The 18068-nt window shown below is 25.0% G+C and overlaps 8 protein-coding genes across 8 annotated transcripts; 4 read left to right on the top strand and 4 right to left on the bottom strand.

Annotated features, from left to right (window-relative positions):
• Positions 1 to 896: 896 nt before the first annotated feature.
• PCHAS_0605700 (HAD domain ookinete protein, putative) lies at positions 897 to 2054 on the top strand (the record flags this gene model as incomplete). Its single annotated transcript, XM_733114.2, has 1 exon — positions 897 to 2054. The coding sequence occupies one exon, from the start codon at positions 897 to 899 to the stop codon at positions 2052 to 2054; it is 1158 nt and encodes a 385-aa protein (XP_738207.2).
• Positions 2055 to 2948: 894 nt separating this feature from the next.
• On the top strand, positions 2949 to 5156 carry PCHAS_0605600 (O-phosphoseryl-tRNA(Sec) selenium transferase, putative; the record flags this gene model as incomplete). The annotated part of the gene is made up of 5 exons (XM_016797447.1): positions 2949 to 3026; positions 3164 to 3195; positions 3297 to 3383; positions 3467 to 3568; positions 3692 to 5156. 5 exons carry the CDS (start codon positions 2949 to 2951, stop codon positions 5154 to 5156), a joined length of 1764 nt encoding a protein of 587 aa, XP_016653401.1.
• A 471-nt stretch (positions 5157 to 5627) lies between these two features.
• Positions 5628 to 7835, bottom strand: PCHAS_0605500 (conserved protein, unknown function; the record flags this gene model as incomplete). The annotated part of the gene is made up of 3 exons (XM_741022.1): positions 5628 to 5940; positions 6063 to 6239; positions 6352 to 7835. 3 exons carry the CDS (start codon positions 7833 to 7835, stop codon positions 5628 to 5630), a joined length of 1974 nt encoding a protein of 657 aa, XP_746115.1.
• Positions 7836 to 8774: 939 nt separating this feature from the next.
• On the bottom strand, positions 8775 to 9523 carry PCHAS_0605450 (conserved Plasmodium protein, unknown function; the record flags this gene model as incomplete). The annotated part of the gene is made up of 5 exons (XM_016797446.1): positions 8775 to 8912; positions 8998 to 9048; positions 9189 to 9220; positions 9344 to 9409; positions 9490 to 9523. 5 exons carry the CDS (start codon positions 9521 to 9523, stop codon positions 8775 to 8777), a joined length of 321 nt encoding a protein of 106 aa, XP_016653400.1.
• A 678-nt stretch (positions 9524 to 10201) lies between these two features.
• Positions 10202 to 11055, bottom strand: PCHAS_0605400 (conserved protein, unknown function; the record flags this gene model as incomplete). The annotated part of the gene is made up of 5 exons (XM_016797445.1): positions 10202 to 10266; positions 10358 to 10422; positions 10553 to 10606; positions 10738 to 10815; positions 10955 to 11055. 5 exons carry the CDS (start codon positions 11053 to 11055, stop codon positions 10202 to 10204), a joined length of 363 nt encoding a protein of 120 aa, XP_016653399.1.
• A 670-nt stretch (positions 11056 to 11725) lies between these two features.
• On the bottom strand, positions 11726 to 12796 carry PCHAS_0605300 (cytidine deaminase, putative; the record flags this gene model as incomplete). The annotated part of the gene is made up of 1 exon (XM_734626.2): positions 11726 to 12796. One exon carries the CDS (start codon positions 12794 to 12796, stop codon positions 11726 to 11728), a length of 1071 nt encoding a protein of 356 aa, XP_739719.2.
• Positions 12797 to 14100: 1304 nt separating this feature from the next.
• On the top strand, positions 14101 to 14976 carry PCHAS_0605200 (conserved protein, unknown function; the record flags this gene model as incomplete). The annotated part of the gene is made up of 1 exon (XM_739593.2): positions 14101 to 14976. One exon carries the CDS (start codon positions 14101 to 14103, stop codon positions 14974 to 14976), a length of 876 nt encoding a protein of 291 aa, XP_744686.2.
• A 560-nt stretch (positions 14977 to 15536) lies between these two features.
• Positions 15537 to 17916, top strand: PCHAS_0605100 (sexual stage-specific protein G37, putative; the record flags this gene model as incomplete). The annotated part of the gene is made up of 13 exons (XM_016797444.1): positions 15537 to 15666; positions 15753 to 15833; positions 16023 to 16066; positions 16227 to 16308; positions 16417 to 16461; positions 16555 to 16641; positions 16728 to 16804; positions 16955 to 17051; positions 17134 to 17263; positions 17366 to 17466; positions 17558 to 17629; positions 17706 to 17759; positions 17864 to 17916. The coding sequence occupies 13 exons, from the start codon at positions 15537 to 15539 to the stop codon at positions 17914 to 17916; spliced, it is 1053 nt and encodes a 350-aa protein (XP_016653398.1).
• Between the last annotated feature and the right edge of the window lie 152 nt (positions 17917 to 18068).

The following is an 18068-nucleotide window of genomic DNA, read 5'->3' as shown; positions in this document are numbered from 1 at the left end:
ATAAAACTTTTGTTGCCACTTTTAATAATAAAAATTTATATGTAAATGTAAAAAATATATAATATTCAAAAAGTTGTAAATAGCTAGTAAATTATTAGATGTATTCGTTGTATATATGTTGCATATATATTTTGTATTGAAATTTAAAATTGTATACATTGTGTTATCGTATTTTTTTTTTAATATTAGCCATTGCATACCTGTTCACAGATTACTGAACAGATTTTATCTTTTATAAAACAAATTATATTATCTACACAATTTGTCCAATTTAATATCTTTTAAAATATCCAAATGAATTTATTTAAACTTTTTCATTATTTTATCATTTGATAATTTTACCAATATATATTTTTTATTTCATATTATTAATTTTGTGTTTTTTATATTATTTTTTCTTTAATAATTTAAATTTTTTTCCTCTTTTTCCAATTTGGTTAATTATATGAAAATATTTGTTTTGGTTGCTGTCTTTTGTTTGTCCCATTTTATCTCCTAACTATTTTAATATTATATTTTTCATTGTTCAATCTTTATATATTTTTTGCATAAGTCAATGAAAATACGTGCATAAATGCGTTTGGTTGGCATACGTTTTTTCCAAATTAAAAAAATATATATAATAAAAATAAAACATATATTAAATTTTTTATAAATTCGAACATGAAACTTTGAAAATAAAAAGTGTAAATTTACCATTTTGTATACTATTTGCTGTTTTATAACCAATTTATGGGTATATATATTTTATTGTGTAGAAATAATTCAGCATAATTCAAATGCAATATAACAAGAAAAGTCGAAAATCCAAATAGACGAATTCCAAAAAATATTCATGTGTGTGCATATAACATAAATAGCTAGATAGCTATATAGAACAAGTCAGGTGAAAAAAAATGAAAAAAATAAAGAGTTTTTATCCTTTTGGCAAAAAGAGCAATTATAATATGAAGACAACAGAAACGGATGTAGATGAACTAAAAAAAATGGAAAATGAAAAAGAAAAAAATATATCTAATAAAAACAAAAATGAAAATACTTTATTACTTTATCGAAATATGAACAATTCCACTAACCTTGTAGGGATAAATAACATGAACAATCATAATCAAATACTCGAATTTTACAAAAGACGCATTGATGATAATGAAAAGGTTGAAAATAATAGAATCGGTTTGAATAGCAAAATGGATAGAACCCGTTTGGGTAGGAAGGTAGATAAAAATAGTTCAGACAATCGGGTTAACATAAATAATTGGAGTTTCTTAAATAATAAAAATGAAGTATATAATACGAATAATGATATGACAAATTTTAAATTAAAAAATGAAAATAAATATATTGAAAATAAAACGGTGAAAGAACATAAATTAATAAAAGGTAAACAATATATTTATAAAAAATTAATTGTATTTGATTATGATGATACGATATTACCAACAAGTTGGATAACAGTAAAGATGAGATTAAGTTTATATGATATGATTCCAAAATCGATTCGTCAATTATTTAATAAATTAAGTATTGTTGTTATAAATACATTGAGATTATGTTTAACACAAGGAAAATTAGTTATAGTAACAAATGCTAGTTTAGAATGGTTAATAAGTTCAGCTAAACATTATATTCCGTTAGTTTGGTCGTTTATTGTACATAATAATATTAGGATAGTATCTGCTCGAGATACATTATTTAACACATTTGTAGATCCAAAAGATTGGAAGAAAGTTATATTTCATCAAATAATTAATGAATTGCTATCACCATATTTATGCAATACCTCGTTTATATGTTTTATATATTCAGTAGGAGATGGGAATGATGAAAGAAATGCTTGTTTTTTTATATCCCAACTAAATCAATATTCTTCTTGTATATTTAAGTCATTAAAATTTTTACCTGAACCGACATGTCAAAAATTAATAGCAGAACATGAACTTTTTTCGTATTTTATTAATGGCCCAAATAATTCATCTAATGTGTGGAATTGTAATGCATCTGAACGTCCAGTATTTCCAATTAACTTCAAGGATCGAAATGCAATAAAAAATTAATGGCAATATGAGGTGAAACAGGTAGGGAATTATATGGATAATGGAGTAGGAACATGTACACACATCTACTTTGTAAGGTAGAATGACTGCAGTAGTGGTATATTTAGCAAAGGTTATTTTTTCAATTTCAAGGGTATAGCTATTATAAGGTTTTGTACAAATTTTTTACAAATTTTTTTAACTTTTAAAATTTTTTTAATTTGAATGATCCGTTACTTTTTGCGTGATTCCTGTATGCATGGACATACAAGTATATGTATTTATCTTTAAGATTGTTTTTAATTTAAATATGTTTTCTACTTTCACTATGATATAATTACATAGGGATAATTCGATGAGGTATATACTCATATGATTATCTACATATTAGTTTGCATATGTTTTATTTTTAATTTCTCATGATATATTATTTGGCTTTATATATGAATATACAAAATGATTCATATAGTATGTACAACCTTTAGATTAATACAATTATCTATTTATTGATTTACATTTTTTTTCAATTTTAATCGGATTTAATTCATGTTGTAATTTTAATTTATATCTACATCTATATATATTTTTTTTTTTGAAAATTGCAAAGTTTATCGCTAGCAATTTGCATGCATGTTAAATAACAGAGTTGCTTAAATTTTCCATTTAAAATTTTTGAATTTTTTTATTAAAAATTTGTTATGATAAGGTTCAGGATTTTGTGTGCCTAACCATAGCGTGATAGGCCACAAAAAAGTCAGCAAAAATTTTGAAAAAAAATAGATAGATAATAATATATGCATAGTAGATTTATGGCAATTTTCCACACTGTGGAAGATAAAGCAGGAATAAAATTGCATCCATTTATTTATCAACTTTTTTGTATTTATGTTTTTTTTTCGAACTTCCTAAACGATAATGTTGCAAAGTTACAGAGGAGAGGAGCCCTCTGGTGATGGTGGGAACAAAAATAAGTATTCTTTATTAACGAGTCAGGTAAAAAATTATGAGTTTAAATAATTTGATTAATCTTAAGCTTGTTTTGTAAGCAATACCAATTGAATATGTTTCTAATGAAATACCCTTTTGTCTTTCCGCCTTTCCTTCATCTTTCTTTCACCTTTTTGGCGCAGATAATGAACCAAAAGGATGGCTTGATAAAAAAGTAAGAGCATTTAACAAAGTAAATGAAAAACAAGATTGCAAAGGATTATATATTATAATAGTTAAACCAAAATAAACATATTACACAACCTTTTTTTGAAGTTTACTAAATCATGGACGAATACCAAATGAAGGACTCAATGAAGTAACGATTATGAGTATTCTGTATCAAATATCTTTGCAAAATTTGTAAGAAAAACAGCTGAAAAGCGTTAAACTAAAAAAAAGTGGAAAAACACCTTACATGTGCATAACTAACTTATTTTCAACAGATGCAATAGTGAGAAGAATGTAAAAATCGGTGAAAGGGAAAGTCGCATATACAGTTCTATTGTTCGGAATAAGTACTTTGGTTTTGGGCATGGCATAGGGAGGTAAGGAATGGACCATCAAAATTGTTTTGTTTGAAAGTTTGTATAAATTGTGTCGAACGATTCTGCCTCTGTTTGTTTACTTTTCATTTTGCTTATCCGTTTTTCCATCCGTTTTTGGGTCAGGTCGGGGAACTTGGAAGACGTGCAGCCGAAAAGCGCAGGGAACAGCCTATTGTGTAAAATGACAACGAATATGGTTAAATATTTAATAAAGAGTTTTGGAATAAAAAAATGTGAAGATGTATATATATTACCATATGCAACTGGTATGTGTATATCTACTTGTTTATTGTATTTAAAAGGGATTAGAAAAGATAGTGAATGGGTTATAATATCTAGGATTGATCATAAGACTTGTTATAAATGCTTAGATTTTTGTAATTTAAAATATATAGTAGTCGATATGATATTTATTAATGATGAATTACAAACAGATGAAAAAAAAATAGAAAATTTGATGAAAAAATTAAATGAAAAAATATGTTGTATTATTACTGTAACATCTAGTTATGCACCTAGAAATTCAGATAATATTTTAAAAATTTCACAATTATGTAATAAATATGATATACCCCATGTTATTAATAATGGATTTGGTTTACAATGTACCTACATTTGTAAAGAGATTCAGAAATGTTATGAATCAAAAGGAAGAATAGATTTTGTTGTTCAAAGTTGTGATAAAAATTTTCTATTACCAATTAATGGAGGTATAGTATTTAGTTCTAATGCAAAAATGATGAAAGAATTAAAAAAAACATATCCAGGAAGAACACCAGTTAATGTATATCTAGATTTATTTGTTACTTTACTTGAGTTAGGAAAAAATAAAATAATGTCATTAAGAGAAAAAAGAGTTGAACATTTTAATTGGATAAATGAACAAGTTCAAAAAATATGTTTAAAATATAATTTAAAATTAATAAAAACAAATAAAAATAAAATATCTATTGCTATTAATCTTAATCATTTATATAATTATTGTGGATATACAAATCCAAAAATTATAAATATGCTTGGCTCTTTTCTATTTTACCGAAATGTAACAGGGCATCGTGTCATTTGTTCTCCCACCCTTATCAGACAAAACATTTTGAAACAAATTGAGAAGCAAGAAATGGAAAAAAGACAAAATACAGAATGTCAAGAAGTAAACGAAAATGCTCAAACGTCAGGAAGTGCCAATATGGGTGATACTACAAAATGGGATGAAGAAATGATTGATGGAGACGTCCCTGGTGATGATGATTTAAAATTGGATGAAGAAGTAGTTAGAGTAAACAAGCTGATTGGCTTTGAGAATTTAAAAAGAATGTATTATAAATTGAATGCAAAAAATAAAATAGTTATAGGAAATAAAATATTTCATGATTTTGGATCAAGCTGTAGTAATTATCCATATTCGTATATTGCATTTTCATGTGTAATTGGAATTGAAAAAGATGAACTTCAAAAATTTGTTACAAAGCTTGATGAGTCTATTGCACATTTTATTGATACCTTTAAAAGAAAAAATAGTAACGCATTAAAAGAGGAACTAGCCAACCCAACTACCTCAGCAGTGCAACATTTAGAAATAGGAAACTGAGATATGCATCATGAAAGTGTATATCGTGTTTATTTTGCTTTTGCTTATGCTTATGCTTGTTTTTTTTTCATAATTTGTTTAACTTTTTTGGGGTACCTAACCCGGCACCCTCTTAGTTCACAACATAAGTGGATTTAGTTTGCTTCCCATTTGGGTAAATTTAAAATTGTAATTATCATGAAAAGTTATAGTTTAAAAAAGTAAAAGATATATGATACAAAAAAATAAATAAAATCGAATAACGAAATGGTCAGCAAAGTAACCAGCAAAGTGACCAGCAAAGTGAATGATCATGAAGGGTTTATTTTTTGGATAAAAACAAATGCATTAAAAAAATAAAAACATTCTGTTTTTGTTCACTTTTTATATAAAAAAAACAAATAAGTGTGTATAGGGGCAAAACAAACCGTGTATCTAATACAAATAATATATAACTCTTCCTTTTCAACTTGCTTTTATAGCTCTTCCCTTTCAATTGGCTTTTATTATAACCTTTTCGACTTCAACAAAATTATTGGGCATATCTGGATTATTAAGGTTAACATTTTTTGGAAAAATAAAAGCAAGTCTGCATTTGTGTTCGGTTTTAAAAAAAAATATTTCACCAACGGGAACAGATAAGTTATATATTGAATTATTTAATTTTTTATTATGTATATCATCATCATGTTGTTTCCAAAATAGATACCATTTTTCTTTATGACGATTGTCAGTTGTTTTTTCTTGGCTTGTTTTGTCATCCACCTCACATCGGAGACCGGCCCCATAAAAGTCCTCCGGTATGCTACAAAAAAGGTAAGGAAATCGGAAAAAATGTGCATAAGTAATGAATTATGATTAGGCACGTGATTAATTAGAATAAAATTAGATAATCCATTTTGGAATGACGTGCCTGTGTGTACATACCTTTGATCCGTAAGTGTGATGCTGTCGAATTTTATAAAGTTTATACCACTCTGAGTATCTGGCAACGTGTTCATATTCGCTTTTATTAGTTCAATATTTTTACTAGAATAAATATTTCCCTTTCCAAATAGAATTGTTACTTGGACACGATTTAAAAAGGTGTATAAACTGCTGCTCCTGTAAATTAGCGACATTAAGGAATGAAAAAGAGTGTTATGCATGTATGGGTCATAAAAATTTGGAATAAACATGTGCAGGGAGAAGTAAACGGACAAAATTGCAAACTTACAGAATGATGTTCGAGGTTGGCTTTGTCTCTAAGATGAAGGACCAGTCTAAAAAATGATTATCCATGGAAGGTAATAACGTATTGCTATTACTATCTATCCAATCATATTTAGAATGCTTATTTAAAAGTATAAAATTTGAGATTGTTATATCATGAAGTGGATTAGTAGCAATTTTGATAATCCCAGGTTGATATATATTTTGATGTTCTTTATTTTGTTCAATAATTGTAAAAAATCCTGGTTGATATAAATTAAAGTTTGTAGTAGCAATATAATAAATAATTGTTGCTATACAAAAAAAGAAACTAACTAAGCACCATTTTTTTGTTTTAGTATGATTTGGTGGTGTAACACATAAAATTAAGGATCCAATAAACCATAAAATTGGAAATTTACAAATTAAACCTAATAATAATAATACTTGTATTGCACTTGGATCATCATATTCATCTTCTACAATATTTTCATTTTCTACTTGTGCAGATACTTGATTTTGTGTTGTTAATTGTTGGTTTGCTTCTTCAACTTTTTTTTGCCAATAAATTATAATTTTATCTTTCATTGTGTTAATATATGCTTTAGATTTGTTTAAAAATTTGTTGTAAATTTTGATTGGAAGAATGTTATCTTCACTATTTTCGTCTTGCCCACTTTGGCCTCGTTCATTTTGGCTGTTTGATGGGTCGAGATTACCTAAATTGTTTGCACTTTCTAATATAACATTCATTTGATTATTTTGATTGTTGGAAAAAATATTATCATTCATGACATCATTGGGATTAAGTCCCCGTAAGCAGGTCATTTCAATTTCCTGAGATGGTTGGGAAGTGGCAAAGCTCGAAATTTGAGCTCTTTCACCTGATTGGGTCGGTAAAACGAATGCAGTATTCGTATTATTATGAATGTGTGGGTTAGCATACATATTTATATTATTTCCATTATTAATGTCATCAGTTTGTGAAACCGAATTTCTCACTGTGTTTAATTCACACATATCTTGTTCATTCATAATGTAGCTAGGTATAGGTTCTCCCTTTTCTTCAATAATTTTTTTTTTTATTTTATCAAAGACTTTTAAAAATATATTTGATGATCCATTTGTGTTAGTTGTCGTACCACTTTGCAAAGTTACATCATTTTGTGATTCCTGGCTTGAGATGTCAGGGTCAATGCCATTTCTTACTACTGCATTGTTAGGCACATCATTTCTATTTTCAATCTCGGCCTGTACATTTTCCGATATGACTATACCAGTTTTGTTGCTTACTTCATCTTGATTAATGTGAATAATATTTTTTTTTTTTTTTTTTTCTTCCCTTTTTAGATTAGTCTCTAAATTGTCGGAATTGCCCTCTTCATTGGAGTAGTTCAATTCATTTATTACTGAATATAAATTTTTTTTTTTTTTTTTTTTTTTTTTTTTATTCCTCTCATTTTCCAAATCATCAGCATTTTCTTCGTCAGACGTGTATACTGTTGGCATTGGTACTTGAATGATAAATTATGTAAATATAAAAAATTTATAAAAATAATAGCACTACTAAATGGAAAATAATTCAAGCGTTTCACTATTCTACATTGGAATGTAAAATGAAATTGGGACTACTTATGTTTATTACTGGGTAGGGAAGTAGCTTGAGACATGCATATATATCGACGTGCTTATTTACGTACCTCTTTTTAACAGTAATTCAAATCGTAACAAACAAATTAGTTATATGAAAGGTTATGAAATTATTAGCTGATCAAACAAAAAAAAAATAACAATAAAATTATGTACAAAGTTTGAGAAATTATGTAAAATAGGTTGAGAAATTATGTAAAATAGGTTGATAAACAAATAAAAAACAAAATAAATATAAAGTAGGGTGTTATCTTTGGGAAAAACAAACTACACAACAGAAAATGGTATTTCATTAGTTGACAAAAAAAAAAAAAAAAGAAAAGTGCAATGTATATCCCTATTTGTTATAAAAAAGAATTACGCCTTCATAAATAATTGTGAAAATAATTGTGCGTATATAATAAATTAATTGCTACGGATATTTAAGGATGGCTTGATTTTGTTTTTTTATTTTTTTTAACATACTTATGTAATAATTATATGTTTAAAATTTATTATAAAAATATGTCCTTATATTTTGAGACTTTTTTTATTTTAATAAAAGTTATTTATAATTTTACTTTAAAAAAAATAATAGCAAACTATACATACAAACAAATATAATAATAAATATAATATGCGGATATACGTGTATAATACTAAGTTAATTGTTGATATTTATGCAAGACAATGTATAAAGAAATAATATTATTTAAAAAAATATAAAAATAAATACATAACAAACTATAAAATAATTATAAAAATATATTTTACTAATGTAGTATAACACAAAATTTGATATACTTCCTTATTTTGATTTTATTTTTTTGTTGGATATTTTATTGGAATTTTTGTAGCTCGTTGAATAAAAACCATTGTTATTATAGCTAGTACAACAGCACATATTGATAGAATAAAAACAAATGACTTATAAGCAAACATACTAAAGCAATAATTCTAAGAAGGTATGTTTAAAAGGGAAAGATAAAAATAGTATGGTATATCTTAACTACTTTTTATTTTTATTTTTTTAAATACTTACATATATACGACAGGGACATGATTGAAGTCCTGTATCCAAATTTATCGAAATCTGATATAAGAAATGATGAAAATGGTATAGCAAACTATTATGTGTGTGTTTTACAATTATAGACATATACAATGCTGTGAACAAATGTAATAATCGATATTAATAAGACAAAGAAAAACTTAATTTATGCATTCCCTTACCATAGACAATATTCCTCTCCCTGTGTTGGCTCCTCTCATGCATGTTGTGTTTAAAAATTAAGAAAGTAAATACATGTATGTATGTGTGTATGTGAGAAAGTTGTCACACGGCTGTAAGTATATACATACACCTAAGTGTGCAAATTTTATGTTACTATAAATAGGGTTCCCTCGGTTAATGTTTACACCAGTGCAGCCATTGAATAGTAATACAAAAAAAGCTGTACAATAAAATAATTATATATGTATATATAACGATTCTGTATATTATGTTTTTATTTTTATTGAATTATTTAATTACCAATTATTATGAACAAGCAATATTTTACACCCATTTTATTTCTCAAAAAGTTTTTAAAAAAAATTAAAATAAAATAAATTCTTGACAAATTATAAACTTTTTTCCATTACTAATGTTACAACATTTTAGAGTTTATTTTTTGTTAGTTCCTCATAGACAATAAAGATGATTTCGTTATACATTTTGTTATTACAAGCATAATCTATTTTTTTATTTTATAAAAATTATAAATATAAGAACTATATTCATTTTTTCTTTTTATAGTTTTTTTTTTTTTTTTTTTTTTTTGACCTATATAGAGAAAAATGAGAGTTTTCGGATAATTTTTTTTTACACACAAATAATTGTTACGTTGTAATTTTCCAACAAAAAAAAATATTTACAATAAATTTAATAAATTAGTTTCCATTTACAACATCAGTAAAATAATTTATTTTAATAATAAAAAAGAGAAAACTGCATAATTTATATAATTTTTTATGTTTCAGCAAATTTAAATATTGCTATATATGTGTAACAAGAATAAACAGGAATTATAAATGGTGTTATACATGGTGTTTTTTTCGATTTTATAATTTTAAACAATTTACATAAAAAATATATTGCTTATTTAAAAATTAGGGTGAACAATTAAAAAAAGTTTGCTAACACATGAGTTATCAAATTATGGGTATACATATAAAAGGTTGTAAAAAGTTGAAATAAAAAAAAACTAAAAAGAATTTTGGGGTTTTTCAATGGTTGGTGCTAGGACTTCAGGGAAGGGCTCCAATGATGCTTTGAAAAATAAGAAAGTGAAATAAGTTGGAAAAAGGGTTGGAAAAAAGGTTGAGAAAACGGTTGAGAAAAAAGTTGAAAAATTCTTTACCTGTATATTTCCATTTGTCAACGATTTCCTTTTTTTGGCGATCACTGAAATATTCTATATTTATTCTATGGGGTTAAGGAAAATAGGAACAAATAAATTATATGAAAAAAATTAAAAGACAAAATAATATTAAATATACTGTAATAATGTAAATTTATTTATGTTTATAAAATTATTTTTTTTTTTTGTGCAAACTTTTCTTTCTCCCCATTCAAATATTCGACTTCAATCATAGGCGGGTTTTCATAACTTTATTGAATAGCATAATGAAAAAGGTGTAAAAAAATATATTAAAATAATTTAAGGGTATTACATATGTATATATATATACATACATGTGTGTGCAAATCGAGAATAGCATGTACACATATAATACGTACGCTAGCAACTCCCATGTAACAGTTAGCATAGGATATCTCTGTTTAATTTTTTGAGATGAAGCAAATATAATTAGTCTCCTAAAAAGTATAAAATTTATATGTACATTTTTTATGATGAGATATGTGTGGGTATTACTAAAATATAATTCATTCTATTTTGGCTATTATTAGGAGTGTTTGTTGCATTTTTATAATTTTAGAGGAATATAGAAATTACCTGGCGACATCCGCTTTGTCAATTCGTGCTGGAGAATAGTATACGTGCAGCTTTTTCAAATAACTTAAGAATGTTAAAGGGGGAAAAAGCCTATACCTCATTTTGGGCTTAAATCATTAATATGGTTGGGAATATCAAAATATTATTTTTTGAAATTCATATTAGATATATTGTATTCGTGTGGAGGTTTTACAAAATGGTTAAATCGTACTTACATATATAAATAAGTATATGCATATTCATAAGTTCAAACTTTTTCACCACTATCTGTTGTGTAGCTATTTTTTTATAAAAATTTAAATGCTAATCTAGCTATTTTAGAAAAACTATATATTAGTTGGAAAAAACATAATAAATAAAATAATTTTTTAACTAATTTTTAGTAAACAAAATTATAATTTATGTTATTATACTATTTTAAAAAAATATGTTTAATAAATCAACTATGGTGTGATAAAAAAATTATCAAAACAAATATTGTGCATTCACTGTTTATATATATTAAAAAAAAAAATTAAAAAAAAATTGTGCATATTCATAAAGCAAAAAAAGAGACATTAATGATTGTGATTACAATTTTATTGTAATATAATGGGAATGTAATTATTGGGGCAAATTAAAAAAGTTAAAAAAATTAAAAAGGTTAAAAAAATTAAAAAAATGTCGGTATAGACTCAGTTTGCTCTCTCTCTCTTTCTATATATAGTGGGCACCTATGTATGACTACTTTAAATTGTTAAACTTGTTTGAAATCATTTTTAAAGGAATGCATTAGCATTTTTCCCTAACCGTTTTATATACTTTAAAATGGTGATTAAGACTTTTCAAACAATGTAATTTCCCCTTACTAAATAGAGCACCATTTTGTTTATTAACTTTGTCAAATATAACACACTTAACTCGTGAATGTACCATAGCCATTGCACACATAAAACAAGGCTCATGGGTTAAATATGCATAATAATTTGTACAAAGATATTGGTCTGAGCTTATTACACTATTGCTAATACAATTTTCCAAAGTATCATCATTCTTGCTATTCCTTTCCTCCTCTTTTTCATCTCTATCTATATTTATTGCACACAGTTCGCTATTATCAGCATTTTGGTGATCATTTTTTTTGTCAAATGAATTGTCGAGATGGCTATCATTTTTATGGGAAGAGAATTGATTGTCATTTAAATTGGATGTGGCATTTTCGCAATTTTTCATTTTTTTGTTCTTTTTAAATCTCCATATGTTCCGTAAATTAAATGCTACTTCTTCAATAGCTAGCATAACCGAATGGTGTAGTGGATGATTTTTTATATTATCACCTGAACAAGCAATAATTTTATCATTAAAAGTTAGCACACAACCACTTTGGCATGTTCCAAATTTATTACCTATATTTATTGAAATATTTAAAAATTTTATATGATTTTCTATTTGTTGTTTCGTTAAAATATTTGATGATTCATCTGTTGGTCTTCTATAATAAGTAGGCCAATAAGATGACCATTCGGAATATTGTTTTTTATTTAATGGTTCATATTTTGATACATTTATTTTTTTTATTTTAATATCTTCTCCGTTATTTACTTTTTTTAATTCATTTAATAAATTTTCAGGAAGGTCTTTAGAAAGACCAATAAGTATTTCTACATGATCTTGTGTTTTTTTACATCGTTTTAAATGGTTATAATTATTATATAGCTGACTATTGATATAATTCTTCATAATATTTAAACAATCCTTTGCTATATCTTTTTTTATTTCAAAACAATACATAGATATTAAAACGACATCTCGCGTGTATTCATCAGGATACACCTGTTCCAAACCGATTATTTTTGTGTCCATTGTTCAGAAAATTTTGCTTCAACCATTTGATAAATATATGTATACATTTAATTATAAATAGATATTTATTTTTTTCAAAAAAAATCGAATATTTTACAAAATTGGTACAAAAAAATATAAATATTATCAAATTATTAGAAAGCCATAATATAGCTCTACCCACAAATGAAATATATTACAGTTATTAAAAAAAAATAATTAATCATTATCGGCATGAGCAATATTTGTTATTTAGCAAATATAAAACAATATAAAGGTTTAAAAATTAAAAGACCAAAGTTATATTATTAAAAATGATCAGGGACTGTTAGGATACTTACAGCTTCGTTATTAACCATAAAATGGTTAATTAATATCCTACTTATCATCAAATGCTATGTATATATATTCATATTCATGATAAATCTAATTATTTTATCTACATATGTAATATAGAATACTGATTTTCTATTATACTATTATTTAATATGTTTTTCTCTTTCTTTTGTTCCTTTGGCTTCCTGGTATTCCCTATTTTTTATTTATTTTATTTATATGTTGGATTATTATTTCTTGTGATGCCATTATTCCTTCATAAAGTTTTTTTAATCTCATCAAAAAAATTCATCATATATATAATTCCCAAATACGGATCGAATTTTTATGGTGTGGTATTTTTTTTTTTCCGAAACGTAGCACAAAATTTAAGAGGTAATAGACTAACGACGAACCAAAAAATTAATACATACACATATTAAAAAATCATAAAAAAAAATATAACATAAAAATATAGCATAAAATATGAATTGTTCAGAAAAATATTAATAAAAAGTTAAATTTTTATTAACATTTTTTAACAACTAGCTATTTTTTTTTATTATAAGCTAAGGAATATTGCCAATTTTCGCTAACCAGTTGTGTGACACTTTTTTGTATTAAAAAATACGGAAAATTTGTATATTCGAAGAGGAATTAAATTTAAAAGAAAAAAAGGGAAGAAAAAGTAAAGTTTAATATAAATATGTACTTTTATAAAGAGAACATTTTAAACGAGGGGAAAAAGCGGGGTTAACTTTCCTTGAAAGGATTACGAATATATTCTATTGAAATCATGTGAAGTTATATAATTTTGAATTTTAAAAAAATACTTATTGAGTTTGGAAAGGTTGAGAATTTCCCAAATTCGATAATAAAATGTGTTAAAATCATTTTTTAGCTTCAAAATATTGAAAACATTTTTATAGAAAGCAAGGAGAAAAAAATACAGCTAGCCAACTATATACTATGTCCCTATTTTATAAGCCTAATAAAAGAAGAAAAGAACAATGTATACAGTAAACTTTGTAAATGACGAAAAATATGTTCAAAGAATTGGTGACATATGTGGGGAATATTATGTACCTGTTGCATTACCGGGGAGATACAAATATAATATTGAAGATATAGAATTTATATTAAATTTATGGATGGATAAAATTAGTAAAATAGAAAAAGAAAAAAAAAAAAAAAAGTATTTATCGTTATTTAGCTCGATATTTAGAGAAACAAAATTTTCTTTAATATTGTCAAAATCGAGATATGAAAATAATTTTTGTGTGTGGGGAATATTATGGTGTGCATGGAAAAATGTATTTGAAAAAAGCTTTCCAAAAAAAGAAGACCATAAAGATAATATTAGTAATAATGAAAACAAATATTATGAAAAATTTAAAACAAATATCATAGATTTTCAAGCTGGTTGTATTTATCTTTTATTTTTATTATATTTTTGTCAACATGTAGAAGAAAACCAGTACCCATATCCAATATATTTATCAACCAAAATATTTAATTTGTGTCTTGATATATGCGATGAATGTGAAAAATTAAATATATATACCGAATTAAGATATATTTTAAATTTTATGATTGATACAAATTCTATAATTTTAAGTAGTGATGATAATTTAAATGAAATATATCAAGATAGATATGGTGCCCCATTACATATTGAAAAAACCAAATTGGGGGTTGAAAATGCTATCGAAATTAATGATGTCGATTTATCAAAATTTTATGACCATGTTCATAATGATATAAAAGATATATGTAAATTTTGTGAAGAAAGAAAAAAAAAAAATACGTTCAGCAATACTTCAACTTATAGTTTACTTGCAAAAATGAAACTTATAGAAAAGGAATTGAATGAAGACGATTTGTGAGTTTGAAAAATGGGGAAACCCATGTAGACATGCTCGACCTGCTTTTTTACTATTAATGATAAAACAATTTTTTTGTATTTTAACAGGATATTCCGTTTTATTTTTTTACTTTTTCCTTTTATATATTTTTAAAAATATAAAAATTTTGTATACTAAATAGAATAAAAAATGTATGTACATACATTATATTTTCTGTCTTGTTCATAAAAATAGGGGTATATAGAATAATTTTTTTCGTAATTTTTTTTGGCTTTATTGTGTGCATTTGGGCATATTTATATATAGAACAAATGTTGATTTTTGTTATAATAAAGATATTAGTTTCATAAAAGATGTATGCTTATTCAAATGTTTTTTAAAAAAAAAATATATGTGCATTATTGAATATATAAAATATTTAAACCTTGTACTACACTTTTATAAAAAGCGCACCCAAATTATATGCATTATGCAAGGGTCTTTATGGGCATACCATACACATGTTGTATAAAAGTTGTATACATGTATATATATTAAAACATTTTAATTTTATAAATTTGTAAAAATCTTTAATATAAAACATGAAATTATATTTAATATTAATATTTTTATTTTTTGTCATATATAAAAATAAAACTCTTGTTGATTGTGTGGATAAAAAACAGGATGTTTATTTGGACGATGAATTCAAAAGTTTCACATTTTTTTTTGGTTATAATATTTTCAAAAAATATGTACTAGCTATATTGTATTATTTTTTTTTTATAGATTTTTATTTTCAATTATTTTTTTTTTAGCTTCATCCCCATCGGCTAGCTTTTTGTCCCGGATTGTCCATAGCGATGAGGCAAGATTTGCCCAAATAAAAAACAAAACAGGTTCAATAATTTTGTTTTATTAATTTTTTTACTACTAATAAAATATTGAATAGTTTAATAAATAGTGTATGTACCAGTATGTATAGACAGTAGGTGTATGCCGTCGATATATATGTAGTAAATGAAAATTCCTAGTCATATTTCTCATTTTGATTTTTATTATATTTTTTTGAACGAATTACGGTACAGACATATGGAACAGAACAATAGACAAAGCATACTCAATTAATCAGGTTATATATTTACAAATATAATTTATTAAAACATATAGAATTGTATTTTGGTTATATATATGGGTACTCACCAAAAAAATATTGCCCATTTTAATAGCTAGCTAATTTAAGCATAAAAAAAAATTTTTTTTTTTTAATTATATGTAATTGAAAATTGAAGGTTTCCAATAGTATTATGAGAGTATATATATCTTTATTGTCATTATTTTTATTCCCATATTTTGCATACATAGGAATTTTTGGTGAGTAAAAGAACATATTTTATATACTAAATTAGACATAATTATTAAAAATAATATAATATTGAATAAAATAAAAAAGTTATATATCATTAAATTTATTATTTTTAGGTTATGCAAGAAATAAAGCTAATTTAACTTTATCATCATTATGGGGTATGCTTATTGTTTGTTGTGCACTTACAATGGGTGTTACATATATATATGTGAATTAGAACATATTGTGTGTGCATTTCCTTAAATTTATAGCTTATTTTGCACTGTTGGTCTCATTCTTCCTGTTTAACGGGATTTTAAACATTGGGTTTGTTACGTCCTTGCCCCTGGTAGTAGCAGGTGGAAAAAATGAAGTTATTCTTTATTTTGTCATTATTTTGTTTTTCTCGTTTTTATTTTCCATTTTTTATTTTCTTACTTTTCAGTGCTGGTTTTTTTGTGGGGGAGTTCCGACTGCGAGATTAATTTCTTGCACAAATATACCCGTTACATATTTTGTTTTGTACGTACTAAAAAGAAAAAAAAATCAGAGTAGAAAATAGATTGGATATATAAAAATGGATAACTCATACGAAATAAACGACTTAGTTAAAATAAGTGTGTATAGTGATACATACAGAACTGAACTAAATATATGGTTCTTATTTTTCAGATTATCTCTAAATTGTTATACGATGTTGTAACATATATCAGTGGGGATGGAGCAAACATTTTCGATTATGGATTTAGTGGATACATATATATGAATTGTTAGTCTCGTAAAAATAATAAAAAAAGACTATACATATGATAAATATTATAAAAGAATTTGTATTTTTTTTTATTTTGAAGTACTGAGAGGAAAGTATTACATCATTTTAAAGCTTATCCATTTAATTGTTCTAAGTTTGATATCACTAATGATTATTAAAATGTTTCCAAAAATATTTTCTAACACTCATTTGAAAAGCCCGATATCAATGTAATGTCATATAAAAAAAAAGATAATGTATATAACTTCCATACATTTCAAGATTATACAACATTATTAAATGTGTATAAATATATGGTTACTATTTTGTAGAACATTTGATAAATATATCGTTTCATTTTTGTGCTCATTACCTATTGCTACTGCAATTAGTCAAGTCTTTTATTTGGTCAGCAAAACAATAAATCCAATAGGTTAGCACCCATAAATTGATAAATATAAATAATTACACAATCATAAAGCATATCACATTTTTATCAAATTTTTTTTTTCACACTTTTAAAGACCCTAGTATTTTTTTTATGATCCCAAGCTCAATAAATTTTTCATCTATAAGCACAATTTTTTCATTATCAAGTAGGTTTTTACAAAATATTAGGGAAGTACCATTTTTCGAGCCATTTCCACATTTTTTTTTTTTTTTTTTTTTTAGTTTGGATATTAGTGTCTTATCTCATGGCATTTTTGAGGAGTCAAGTTGAAGGAGGTATTAAAAAGGGACGAACATTGATGAGAAAAAAAAATAAAATAAATAAACTTTTCGAATGATAACCTGCATTGATCGGCTTACTATTTCTGTACAACTTTTAGATTTTAATAATATTCTAAATAAGATCCCAAATAGCTTACCGGACTTTATATAAGTTGAAGAATGATTGTAGAAATGTAGTGTTACAATTTTTAGAAATTGTTTTTTGATTTATTCGCATAAGTTGTTAATAATGGCATATTGACCTTTTTCGTAAGACAAAACGACTATATATGTACTTAAAATTTTAAGAACTTTAATTATTTA

The sequence above is a fragment of the Plasmodium chabaudi genome (genome assembly GCF_900002335.3).
Source record: "Plasmodium chabaudi chabaudi strain AS genome assembly, chromosome: 6".
Lineage (NCBI taxonomy): Eukaryota > Apicomplexa > Aconoidasida > Haemosporida > Plasmodiidae > Plasmodium > Plasmodium chabaudi.
This window is presented reverse-complemented; position numbering and strand designations above follow the sequence as displayed.